The 12,141-nt window shown below is 48.6% G+C and overlaps 5 protein-coding genes across 5 annotated transcripts; 4 read left to right on the top strand and 1 right to left on the bottom strand.

Moving 5' to 3' along the window:
* Nucleotides 1-272: 272 nt before the first annotated feature.
* On the top strand, nt 273-1,603 carry EDB91DRAFT_1082448 (uncharacterized protein; the record flags this gene model as incomplete). Its single annotated transcript, XM_041315492.1, has 5 exons — nt 273-360; nt 474-650; nt 713-1,179; nt 1,233-1,440; nt 1,587-1,603. 5 exons carry the CDS (start codon nt 273-275, stop codon nt 1,601-1,603), a joined length of 957 nt encoding a protein of 318 aa, XP_041176674.1.
* A 721-nt stretch (nt 1,604-2,324) lies between these two features.
* On the bottom strand, nt 2,325-4,051 carry EDB91DRAFT_1284911 (uncharacterized protein; the record flags this gene model as incomplete). The annotated part of the gene is made up of 6 exons (XM_041324781.1): nt 3,571-4,051; nt 3,345-3,471; nt 3,274-3,296; nt 3,094-3,215; nt 2,929-3,037; nt 2,325-2,872 (listed from the first exon to the last, which is right to left on the bottom strand). The coding sequence occupies exons 1-6, from the start codon at nt 3,680-3,682 to the stop codon at nt 2,325-2,327; spliced, it is 1,041 nt and encodes a 346-aa protein (XP_041176673.1). The 5' UTR covers nt 3,683-4,051.
* Nucleotides 4,052-4,613: 562 nt separating this feature from the next.
* EDB91DRAFT_391320 (kinase-like domain-containing protein) lies at nt 4,614-6,432 on the top strand. The gene is made up of 5 exons (XM_041327090.1): nt 4,614-5,067; nt 5,120-5,349; nt 5,403-5,618; nt 5,677-6,038; nt 6,090-6,432. The coding sequence occupies exons 1-5, from the start codon at nt 4,734-4,736 to the stop codon at nt 6,190-6,192; spliced, it is 1,245 nt and encodes a 414-aa protein (XP_041176672.1). The 5' UTR covers nt 4,614-4,733; the 3' UTR covers nt 6,193-6,432.
* Nucleotides 6,431-7,629, top strand: EDB91DRAFT_391375 (uncharacterized protein). The gene is made up of 3 exons (XM_041327091.1): nt 6,431-6,915; nt 6,968-7,107; nt 7,172-7,629. Exons 1-3 carry the CDS (start codon nt 6,703-6,705, stop codon nt 7,527-7,529), a joined length of 711 nt encoding a protein of 236 aa, XP_041176671.1. The 5' UTR covers nt 6,431-6,702; the 3' UTR covers nt 7,530-7,629.
* Nucleotides 7,630-7,777: 148 nt separating this feature from the next.
* EDB91DRAFT_1054177 (SNF2 family N-terminal domain-containing protein) lies at nt 7,778-12,046 on the top strand (the record flags this gene model as incomplete). Its single annotated transcript, XM_041313812.1, has 7 exons — nt 7,778-8,350; nt 8,404-9,482; nt 9,533-9,605; nt 9,654-10,065; nt 10,122-11,385; nt 11,436-11,510; nt 11,566-12,046. The coding sequence occupies 7 exons, from the start codon at nt 7,778-7,780 to the stop codon at nt 12,044-12,046; spliced, it is 3,957 nt and encodes a 1,318-aa protein (XP_041176670.1).
* Nucleotides 12,047-12,141: the final 95 nt, after the last annotated feature.

The following is a 12,141-nucleotide window of genomic DNA, read 5'->3' as shown; positions in this document are numbered from 1 at the left end:
GACCCTCCCTATCGATCAACATTGAAGAAAATAGGACAGATTTGCTCAAGATTTCGCATGTCCCCCGCACGAGGTCACGGCATTGTTGTCCTTGTGGTGAATTTTGAAAAGCAGGGTCGAAAAAATTGCGTCATTTTTAGTGTTCGTGCCGTGCAGTTGGATTTACATAAGGATCTACAAAGTGGCTTACACTGCTACTTATACAAAGGTCCGCCGCTCCATTGAAATTACAAGCAATCTCTTTTTCTCCCCTCCAACCTCCACTCGACAACATGGAGACAGATAGTCAACTCGCTGAGACATCAGCAGCAGGTGCTAAACGCAAAAGATTGACGACCGAAGCTACAAAGCTCCTGAAGGGTTCGTCCACCACCCATTGACACACAGCGAGACCGCCCAGCTATGCATCCGCTGAGGCATGGTGCATATCAGGGGCAATGCTAGAGGCGTGCTGACCCTTCCCATTCATTCAGATTTTGCCGAGCATTGTACGTTGGACCCAGATACATATCAAAGACAACACTTGCTCGACCAGGTGCGACGATTACCGGGGATGTGGGACATGCCGATCATAAACACTATAACCACTTGGTTCCAACGCCACCGCGCCGCTGAAAGGAAGAAATCAACGCAAGACGATGATAGCATACGTGCGTGTTCTTTCTCTCTTGAACACGCGCATATATTTTGTTCACGCTATCTTGTCAAACAGTGTTCCCAAGTTTATCATCAGAGAAACTCGAAGTACTAAGGCCATTGCTGCGTAACAACTCGTCACCCACGAAAGAGATGATTGGAATCTGGGCCATGTGTATCAAGGCAGAATTCGAGGAAGTGAGAAAGTGGGTCTTATACCATCAAGCAAAGGTCGCGCCAAGAGAGGCCTCGGAACAGTCCATGAGTGCATCACCCACTGCACCGCACCCTCATCTTCCCACACCCGCAAGGTCACTATCACCTGTCCGTGTTCGTGGCGTGTCATTGCCATTGATTGCAACAAAGGAGGAGTCTTCCCCAACAGGATCTCCTTTATTGGACACATGGCCAACACACACAGCAGATGTATCTCCTACGAGCTTGACACGACATATCGCAGTCAGTGCCGACGCAGTTAACACAGACGAGCTTGATGAACTGCATCCGCCGTTTACGCGCATTCCTTCACGAGGATCCAGACCTGTGAGCACACTGTGCAGCAGCCACGATATATCGGTAACTGACTGTGTCCCCAGTTGTGTGATGTTCCTGCGACGACATCATCTTCAGCAATGCAATTGGCAAAAGACATAAATCACGTTATGGCATCACATCATCCATCACGCAAGCCACCCTCTACACATGCAGAGTTCGATGCCATGTTCAAACCATACGAAGAGATGATGACGCAGTTTATCCGCAATGTTGAGAGCGGAAAGTTGCAACATTTGGGTTGGGAGCCTAGTGAGTTGACGATTACTGACCTGTCGAAACCGTCAAACTAACATATAATTAGGTTTCTGCAAAGCAACATGAGTGTACGACCTTCGATTGAATACCTTGGAAACCTTTGTATCATTAGTTCTGTAGTAACCACATTTCTTGTGCAGCCGTTTCGCTGCCCTAATTATTGTGTCAGTATGACATACGTAGTAGCACAAGTGTGTTCGGTACATATGAACCCAGCACACCAACATTGTAGTGATGACGCAATAATGCAGCGCACTGATCCGGGTCTCACTGAAGACCCCTATCAGATACTGGCGATCACATGGCCTACAGAAATTGAGACGTAACTACATGTTGTCGCGTCTGCGAGAAGAGGCTCGAACGCTCGCTAATGACTACGATGAGGCAGGAGGGAGGCAAGGCAACAGGTAGGCGCAGATCCAGCACCCGATGCCCGCTCGTTTCACCATCGGTACACCTAGATCGCTTGGAGATGGATGCGAGCTGGCCTCGGGCAGATATTCAGAACGAATCTTTCATGGCCAATAACTATAGATATGGCCATCAGGAGGGAAGGATCATGAATGTTGTCAGATATGGATGTTCTGTTATTGTTGGCCCGAATGCGGATAGGGAGGCAGAAGCCTCGGTTGATCGGACAACCCTTCCGCTGGACGCATGCATGAGCCAATTGAACGGGTGTTCGGAGCAAATCGCGGCGGCAAGACCCAAACGTGCTACAGTGGAACTGAGATGCGAGTTTTGGGGTTCTCAAGATAAGACTGATTCATGCTGGTTCATCGATAATACTTCCATCAGTTGCCATCGTTTATTTGTGGCAATGTGACCGGCAATGCCATTGCAGGAGGGAATTCGCATCATTCAACATAAATATGTAATCAGTTAGATATCCTCTGACCCTCCCCCTTCTCCTTGGTTGCGACAGCCCACACCTCCTGTACCGCAGTCCAATACCTTTTTGGCTCGACCCGCGCGTGTGCTACATGTTCGCTCTTTTCAAACAGCTCGCAGCATACAACCATTCCACGCTCCTTCGCAGTCTCAGCATGGCGCATGACCTCTTGCCACGAAACCAATTTGTCCTTGGGCGAGAAAAGGTAGAGGCGGGGCGTGTGGAGGCCCATCCATGATAGGATGCGGGGATTCCACATTTCTATCTGCAGGTTTTCCAGCATGATCATTCGCTTATCGAATAGCAGAGAGAGGCCGAAGCAGACGGAGTGCTTCGTGTGTACGATGGCGAGTACGATGAGTCTGACAATTGGATTCTGGACAACAGTGCAGACTGCGCGTTTGATTGATTCCAAATTGCCCACTGCTGGGCACGAGTCAAGGATCAATGCGCTCGTGAATGATTCTGGAAGTGATGTAGAACCATATTTCTGCTGCAGCATGTGTCCAAGAAGAGTCATTTGCAGGCAACCTCCTGGCGTTGCCATACAAGGATTTAGCTTGTTCCGAGTTTAACCTGGGCGAACCTACCATTGGAAAATGCATGTGTGAGTATGCGGGGGGACCGTTGGGGAGAAGAGGAAGATGGCAAGCAATGCAGTGCTTCTAAGGCATCAATGACAGGCTTGAGACTCCGTTTCTTTTGATTTTGTGAGATGACAAGTCAATGGTGAGCAACTACTGTGAGGTGCTCACCCTAGCACGATTTGTAGTCCAGAACAGGTCGGAATTGCACTGAACAATGATCTGAGATGCGTTCGGATATAATTTGGCATATGCACGGGTATAATGCTGCAAATGCCGAAGTTGTCCTCCCACTGTGGATGTGGCTCATTAGACACGGACTACAAGAACGCAAAGGTTATGAGGCCTCACTCCATCCAAATATCAAGATGACGCTATATACCCCATCAGCTAATATTGCTAAATAATGGACAGAGACTCACTTCGGTGATGTAGTATCCTGGCATTTTTCACGGATATCTTGCAGATATACCCCAGTGCCAATCGCACTGAACCCTTCTAGTGAGTGAGCCCCAGGTGTCGGCGATGTGCTGGTAGACGAAGCTCGTACTGACGGTAGAACCCAAGAGGCAAAACCCCAATGAAAATTAAAAGACCCGCGTGTTTAGGTGAACATGTTATACGCCCATGACTAACAATATTATTTACCGATTGCGAACCGATGATCGACCTTTGTGGGACTGGGCAACCGTCGAAACCCAACAGAACTCAACTGTCCAAGAAAATGACCAGGTCCAGGAGCACAGCAGTTTCGAAACATGTCAAGCGTGTCGGGATCAAAGCACGACCGTCGATGACCAGCAACGCACGAACTCTGGAAGTCCGCACGGCATCATTTGCGTCCGCTGGCTCTATTAATTTTGACAAGACATATTCGGCAGCGCGCACACTTTCTTTTATGTACGTGTATGTACTGCCTGCATGCGGCACGTAGCTAGTGCTCATAAGCGCTCATACCCCAGATCTGCTATCTTCGTATGTTAGCGCGTTCTTCGAGTAGGAATAATGATATGCAAACTAATATATGAAACTGAAAGAACGAGAACGATGCTAAGACAAATCGACAATCATTAGACGTCAGACACTTCAGGATCTCCTACACGGTGTGCGAGTGGAATATCGACGCACAAAGGGGCACAGTGAAAAAAAGAGAGTGGGACGCGATTTGAAGCGCAGACCTTTCTGTAGTCCTATTCAACTTAGGTCGCTTTTCATTCCACTATAGGAGTGGCCGTTATGGGGTCCAAGGCGCGGAGCAAAGAGATGATCCCGAGTCGACTGTGGCCCCCTACACGCATGTAAGTTATACATGTATACTCCAGCCTGGTCAAGGAGAGAACCACGGTGGGGAGTGAATTGACAAAGACCCATGGAAGTTCAGTTCAGGGTCAGTCGAGGAGTAGCGCTTTTGATGTTGGTTTCACGCGGTTGGAGTTAGTTGGTACGCTCCCAACAGCTCGGTCAGTTCATTCACCTGATCATAGAAGACAGGGCAGTTAGTGACGCAAGTCCCTGGTTTGTTAAATAACTTTGACGTTGAGAACAGGGTGGCAGAACGTGTGTACGTTGATCGTCGTTCAGGAGATCGTTGAACAAAGAATTGTTGTATTACATCAATTTGTTTGTATTATGACTTTTGTTTGTGACTTATTTGGTCGAGTAAGAACAATGTAATTACGGATATCCGATGTCAAGCTTTCAATGTTTGTGAGACTTTGATTGTCCACTTCTTGTCCTCATATTTTTCTTTCAGTCTTCTGTGCCATAGTATCTTCTCATTATCCTCTTTCTACAACTCATATCTCGTTCGTATGATCAAGCGAATGGCTGATAAGATTGGGCATTTTGGCCACCAGAAGCAGTCTATCGCTGACTCTAGTCCGACTGGACTTGCAGGCTTGCTGTACACACCGACCTCTCAATCAATTGTTCCCATATCGACTGCTGCAGACTACCATCGCGGCTCTATATCAACACAGCGAACGTCGTCCAGCGAATGGAGCAAGCGGGGGGACAACCTTGACACCGAGTCTCTTCCACTCCTATTACCACGTGTGTCTTCGAGGCCGAAAGCGTCTTACCGGCTCTCTGATTTCATAATACAACGAACCCTTGGGACGGGTTCCTTTGGAAGAGTACATTTAGGTATGTATCTTGAAGTTATTTACTATGGCACCGTCTCATTTAGCTTTCTCAGTCAGGAGCAAGCACAATCTCCGCTTTTACGCCATCAAGGTGTTGAACAAAGAGAAGATTTTTCGGACGAAACAAGTCGAGCATACCAACAACGAGAAGATAATGCTTGAAGCAGTTCAACACCCTTTCATCATTAACCTTTGGGGCGCGTTTCAAGATGCATCAAACTTATACATGGTCATGGACTTCGTACCTGGTGGTGAACTTTTCACCCTGCTACGACGGTCGAATGTGAGTCCCTTTTCAATCCTTTCCTTAAAAACGTTCCGACGCCTTCCTGGAAGCGCTTCCCAGATCCCGTGGCCAAGTTTTACGCCGCCGAGGTTGCACTTGCTTTGAATCACCTGCATTCCCTCGACATTATATATCGTGACCTCAAACCAGAGAATATCCTCCTCAACCATGACGGTCACATCAAAATAGCAGACTTTGGATTCTCAAAGCACTGCTCATCAGTGACATGGACGCTATGTGGCACGCCTGATTACCTTGCGCCCGAAGTAAGCGCCTGTGGTAATCTTCCAAGTTTCAAGTCCGACTTACACCTTGCGCCAACAGATCATAGGGCAGCAACGGTATAACAAGAGCGTTGATTGGTACGCCCTAGGCGTGCTAATATTTGAGATGCTTTCAGGACTTCCTCCTTATCACCAACCCGACCATAACCCCGTTGTACTCTACGAAAAAATCACTCGTGGTCCAGCTTTCATTCGCTGGCCACCGTTTCATGGTAATGCTACAGACATCATCCTGAAACTAATGGAGGGCGAGCCTTCCAAGAGGTACGGAAACATGCGGCATGGCGCAGGTGATGTCTTCGCACATCCGTGGTTCCGCGAGGTCGACTGGGACAAGTTACGGAATAGAGAGATCACTGCTCCTTACCTGCCTAAGATTTCAGGAGACGGCGACGCGAGCGCGTAAGTCCTGTCCACTCTCTGATCTTAAGCTCGAGACTCAATCTGGTGTAGCTTTGAACAGTATCCTGAGGACAACGTTGCCTCACTGTATGGACTTCCAGGTCAAGACCCATGGGGACAGGATTTCCCTAATTTTGAGTATACCAGTCATTAAATGGGACTTTGTTTCTTTTCATTTATCACTACATTATTCTGTTTTGGCACCATCTATCACACTGCATTTGCTGTTTGTACATAATACCACACGCCGACACCCCTGCACTCTGTATGTACATTGGATACTAGCTATGGCAGGTTGTTCACAGTAGTAACCTTCTTGTTCGTTCCTCCATTCAATCCGAACATTAACTACATTATCCCGGGTGTGATTTCTAGTCCTGCAAGTACGTGCCTAGTAACAGTAAGCTTGCATCGCGCTCGTACTCCTATTTGTTCGGAACAAACATCAACATGATGTCGAAAAATGGGCTGCCGCTTCCCCGAAACCTCAAACGACCAGCTAGTTCAGAATTTAGTCCCACAATTTTTCATCAGAGCGGTCCCATTCTTTTCCACTGACCTAGAGGTCCAAGAAGCTCGCTAAACCGTTCGGGATTTGCGGAGATCGACTTGCGTGGGCGCTCAGGTTAGGTGTTAGGCGTATACACGTTTATGGCTGCAAAACATGCCGACAAAACACTCAAAGTCGTCGAAGAAAAGCGAGAAAGGTTATAAGGGTGGCTTGGGGCATGGGAAAAGGCAGGGTCGTGGTGGGCAGAACGGGGCTACCATGGGTGCGCAGGCGGTGTCGCAGGCAGATGTTGCTGTTGAAAGGACAACGATGCTGCTGCAAAAGCAGGCTGAGTTGGACCAGATTATGGATAAACATGATACCATGGTCAGTCCTTTCATGTTGTCACTGGGGGTTTATTTTTTGATATCCGGACTAGGTGCGGGAGGTCTTTCACTTGGAGAAGTTCGTGACCCTCATCGAATATGACCCGACTGTAAGTTCTTCTTATTCTCCGCTTTTTTCGCACTTATTGGTTCCCAGACGGCCAAGCAGGACAATTCGATCGTGTTTCAAGAGGTGCGTGGAGAGGGAGGACGCGAAGATCATCACACTTACCGACCGACCTATCTTGTCTTCACAGTATAAATCGAACTATGACCTGCTCGAACGAGCCTCTACATCGGCGGGTCCATCGCGTGCTACAAGGAGGGCCCATATCGAGCGCGTTCAAAACCTCACCACACCACTTTTACCTTCCACGACTTCTCGAGTGCATCCTGAACCCGAATTGCCCCTCTCCGCTAAATCAAAAGGAAAGCAGAAAGCGATCGAGCCCGTCAATGGTTCTGTGCCCATTGAATCAGTTGCGCCGAATAAGTCTGGGAAAGCGAAATCTATATCTCAACCCCCAAAGCTTAGACCTCTGGGCCCGATTTTGCCTGTGGATGGCGAAACTTCTATCTCGGTGGGGCCTACACGTGGCAAGAAGAGAAATATAGCTGTTGCTTCTCCTACTGGTTCTCCCACCGTCCCCGCTTCCGCAAAAAAGAAGCGGAAATACCAGGGGGGGCTCGCGTCGGAAGCGGTAGATATTCCTCATGTCTTGGACCTCAAGTCAACTGGACCAGATGATGTGTCATCGGAGATTTTTGCTCGCCGCAAGTCTTTGGTGAGTGTTGATTACCTCTTGTGGTTTCCTTGCTCAAACATCTTTCAGCGACATCCTCCTGTGGTGACACGAAGACCAATGGTTCCCCGACTTCCCAGTGAAGTTGAACCACCGCCTCCACAATTTAAGGTCAAACGCATTAAGCTCATAGTGCGACCACCACCTCCAATGTATTCTAATCCGCGCCAGCATCCTCCCGGACCACAGTTTCATTCCTCGCTCTCCAAATTTCTGGACTCATACGTCTCCATTAATGAGCATAATCTACACGAGGATGATCTAAATTCAATGGCTCAGAAGAAGGCTGCGCTACTGGACAAAATGGAGAGCTTCCGCAAGCAAGGTCGGCTCATCGTTGACAGCGCGACATTCCATGAGATGTCCAAAACAAAGAGAGGCATGAGTTTTCAAGAATCAAAGCGAGATCGTGACACTTGGGATGCGGTCTTAGAAGCAATTACTCAACGTTCACCACGGGAGCAAGTGAAAGGTCGAGTCATCGCTGCGCAGATATCGACTCGCGTCAAAGCGTATTGGGATCAACGCGCACAGCGGGAAGACAAGGCAAAAACACAGGAAGAGAGACGACTTCGTGCCTTGGCGAAGGCGACCATCAAGATGGTCACTAAAGAATGGAAAAAGGCTGTCTTTGTACGCACACTACGTCTTGTTTGGGAATATCACTCTAATTTTCCACAACATAGCACATCCGGGAACAGCATCGACTGCGCGCAGAGGCTGAGGAAAGGCGCCGTGGTCACGAGCATCTGGATGCTATCCTTGACCGGTCTGGTCATATACTAGAGACTCAGCAGGCGGAACTCGCCAGGGGTGATATGTCTCGCAGCAGATCGAGTAGCGTTTCTGTTCACTTCCTGGATCGTGAATTCGACTCTGAAGGCTCGGAAAGTTCGGGGTCTGAAATGGATGAGGAGGCAGATGCTGATGGTGTGGACCGGCAATCTTCGTTACAAGCGAGTGACCGAGATACAGAGAACGCTGAGGAAGAAGAAAGTCTCAAGGAAGAGGAGGAAGATGAAGATGAAGACGCAACCAGTGCGTCGGCATTGCTGGGGCCACCACTCACTCAGCTTGGAGGTGAGGATACTTCAAGCGCCACCTCCCAAGCAGGTGTCAATGTACTGGATGCCGAGATGAATGATGGAGAAGAGTCAGAGGCCGCCTTGTCTGTATTGGCTGTGGGATCCCCTTCACTTGTTCCTTTCAGTCTACCAACTCCTACCGACACCGATTCTGTCTTGCATGAACAGACGACCGAAGAGTACAGATCTCCCCATTTCGAGAGTTTCAATGATGCGCCTTCACCAGCCAGCACTGTCACTGGTCGTGAAGAGGATTCCGAATCAAATATTGATGGTGACAAGGGGATGAGGATGACAGTCGCCGAATCTGCTCCGGACACGTTGGCTTCAGATACTGGTGACGTTGATATGGGTACAGTTACTCTACCCGAGAGCAAGGATGATCATACGGGCTTCCCAGTGGCCGAAACACCATCCTCTCACCCCTCATCCCCTGCCCCTGGCATGATAGTCGACGAGTCCGAATTACTTGATGATGCAGAGCAAGAAGAGGACAACATACCAGAGTATCTCAAACCGTACGCCGTTGCACCAGTCCATTGGAACCCTGAAAACAAGGTGAAAGTTCCCGTATTATTGCGGGGTGTTCTCCGTCCGTACCAGCAGTCCGGTTTAGAGTGGCTTGCAAGCCTTCATGTCAACAATCTAAACGGCATACTTGCTGACGAAATGGGATTGGGGTATGTCTTTTGATTCCTTGTTTAACGTGTTAACTCACTCTGTTCATTAGGAAAACTATACAGACAATATCGCTTCTAGCTCATCTGGCTTGTGACCGTGGAATATGGGGTCCGCATCTTATTGTATGTGATTCACGTCTTGCCCTTTTCATTTACCAACCAGCCATATAGATTGTCCCAACAAGCGTTCTACTGAACTGGGAAATGGAATTCAAGAAGTTTCTGCCTGGATTCAAGACTCTGAGTTACCATGGATCAACGAAACGCCGCAAGGAACTCCGCCAAGGGTGGTACAATAAGCATCACTTCAATGTCTGCATCACCTCGTACACGCTTGCCAGTCGCGATGCTCACATATTCAAGCGCAAAGCTTGGTATTACATGATATTGGATGAAGCGCATATGATCAAAAATTTCAAGTCGCAAAGATGGAACATTCTCTTAATGTTCCGCTCCTTTCGGCGTCTTCTCCTCACTGGCACCCCGCTGCAAAATAATCTAACTGAGTTGTGGGCGCTGTTGCAATTCCTAATGTCTGGTACCAACTTCGCCAACCTAAAAGAATTTGGCGAATGGTTTTCAAGTGCGCATGCTCGCGTTTTTGGGTGTAACATATCATCGCTTACTTTTGATACGTAGATCCCTTGGAGAAAGCGATTGAAATGGGTACCTTGTTGGATGACGAAAATATGCAACGCGTGAACAAACTTCACACAGTTCTCCGTCCCTATCTGCTCCGGCGTCTCAAACGTGACGTGGAGAAAGAGCTCCCGAGCAAGTACGAGCATCTTGTTCTGTGCCCCTTATCCAAGCGGCAGCGGTTTCTCTACGACGAGTTCATGGCTCGTGCGCATACCAGAGACGCCTTACAATCTGGTGTGTACCAGAAGATCGCAAATATTCTCATGCAGCTCCGCAAAGTCTGTAATCATCCGGACCTTTTTGAAGTCCGTCCGATTGTAACATCCTTCGCTATGACGCGCTCCGTCGCTGCAGACTTCGAGATCAAGGAGCTACTAGTTCGGCGGCAGCTTCTCCGCGCGAGTGACGAAGACGAGATTAATCTTGATCTTCTTGGCCTGCGATTTATCGATCAGCAAAACGTCCCTCTGATGTCTGCTCTGGAGACACGACGCCTTGATGCGACGCATCGACTCCCACTCGTCTCGGAAATGCCTGAGGAGCCGCCACCAAAGGATACTCGTACTATTCAAGGATATCGTGTTTACCATGCATACCAACAGCGGGTTGCCCGAATCGCTCGCTGGGCACAAATCAGTTACCTCAATAGCCTGCGCTGTACCCGATTACCCGTCTACAGCCAAGAGCTGTTGACCATTGCAAAGCAGTGTCATCGACCAATCCTCCCCCTTTCCACAATGGATGTTGGGAATCGCTTCATGGATACGGCTCTGCCTCTTTATTCGGCGGTCAAGACTTATACAGACCGGACTAAAGAGCTACAGCCTGTGGTCGAGAGGTTCGCTTTCGTCACTCCAGCCGCGGTTGCTTTGGACCTACCTCGTTTCGCCCTGGCAGGATACGAGCACATTTTATCCCGACAATCTTCTGACTTTGATAGTGTCCTGCATCACGCGAGCGTCAAGCTGCAGATAGCATTCCCAGATCCATCGCTTCTCCAATATGATTGTGGCAAGTTGCAGGAACTCAGTCGCCTTCTCCGACAGAGGAAGTTGGAGGGACATCGTGTTCTCATCTTCACACAGATGACAAGGATTTTGGACATCCTGGAAATTTTCCTCAACTTCCATGGCTATCTCTATCTTCGTCTTGATGGGGCCACCAAGATCGAAGACAGGCAATATATCACTGAGCGGTTCAACGCAGATTCTAGGATATTTTGCTTCATTTCTTCCTCTCGTTCGGGTGGAGTAGGTATCAAGTAAGTGCTTGTAAATTCACTTGTTTGGTGATTGCTAACCACCTCTTTAGTCTTACTGGGGCAGACACCGTCATCTTCTACGACAGCGACTTCAACCCCCAAATGGACAAACAATGCGAGGATCGGTAAGATGTTTCCTCAATGCATACCTCGTTCATAAGTGATCAAACATTTCCTCAGTGCTCATCGCATCGGTCAGATAAGAGATGTCCACATCTACCGATTTATCTCTGCGCACACTGTTGAAGAAGCCATGTTGTTGAAAGCTAATCAGAAACGCTCTTTGGATGATCTTGTCATTCAAAAAGGCGAATTTGACTGGCGATCCCTGTTTGATGATCAAGGTGCTCTATCGAAAGCACTAGTTGAGTTTGAGGACAAGGAAGATGTTCATGCTGCCGCTGTGGCCGCGAGAGAAGAAGACGTCATGGAGGGCGCTGATCAAGCTGACTTCGGTGCTGAGGGAGAGCTAGACGCTCCCCTGAGCGAAGGCAGGTTACCAAGTAGTGCGGAGGACGGTCATCCTACTGGTACGGAAATTTTGGATGTTTCCGCGATGGACCAAGCTGCAGAGGAAGAGGATGAAGGAGGGGCTGTGTCGGACTACATGATCAGCTTTGTCCGGATGGATTACGACTTTTTCAAAGATTGGCGGATATGATGGCAACATTTTCTCTAAACTATCTACTCTGATACTTCTATTTATCAATTTGTATGTGTCCGTACCAAAAAAATACTGAACGTTCGGTCAGCCTT

This window comes from Suillus paluster, assembly GCF_016628075.1.
Source record: "Suillus paluster strain FC165 chromosome Unknown EDB91scaffold_29, whole genome shotgun sequence".
Taxonomy (NCBI): Eukaryota; Fungi; Basidiomycota; class Agaricomycetes; order Boletales; family Suillaceae; genus Suillus; species Suillus paluster.
The sequence above is the reverse complement of the archived record's forward strand: the minus strand, read 5'-3'. Positions and strand labels throughout refer to the sequence as shown.

What these genes read in the sequence shown, in the direction of transcription:
- EDB91DRAFT_391320 (XM_041327090.1), top strand. Translation starts at nt 4,734, where the DNA reads ATGATCAAGCGAATGGCTGATAAGATTGGGCATTTTGGCCACCAGAAG. An exon ending in CCCTGCTACGACGGTCGAAT is followed by an intron (nt 5,350 to 5,402) that starts GTGAGTCCCTTT and finishes CCTTCCTGGAAG; the next exon opens with CGCTTCCCAGATCCCGTGGC. An exon ending in GGAGACGGCGACGCGAGCGC is followed by an intron (nt 6,039 to 6,089) that starts GTAAGTCCTGTC and finishes AATCTGGTGTAG; the next exon opens with CTTTGAACAGTATCCTGAGG.
- EDB91DRAFT_391375 (XM_041327091.1), top strand. Translation starts at nt 6,703, where the DNA reads ATGCCGACAAAACACTCAAAGTCGTCGAAGAAAAGCGAGAAAGGTTAT. An exon ending in TGGATAAACATGATACCATG is followed by an intron (nt 6,916 to 6,967) that starts GTCAGTCCTTTC and finishes TATCCGGACTAG; the next exon opens with GTGCGGGAGGTCTTTCACTT. An exon ending in ATTCGATCGTGTTTCAAGAG is followed by an intron (nt 7,108 to 7,171) that starts GTGCGTGGAGAG and finishes TTGTCTTCACAG; the next exon opens with TATAAATCGAACTATGACCT.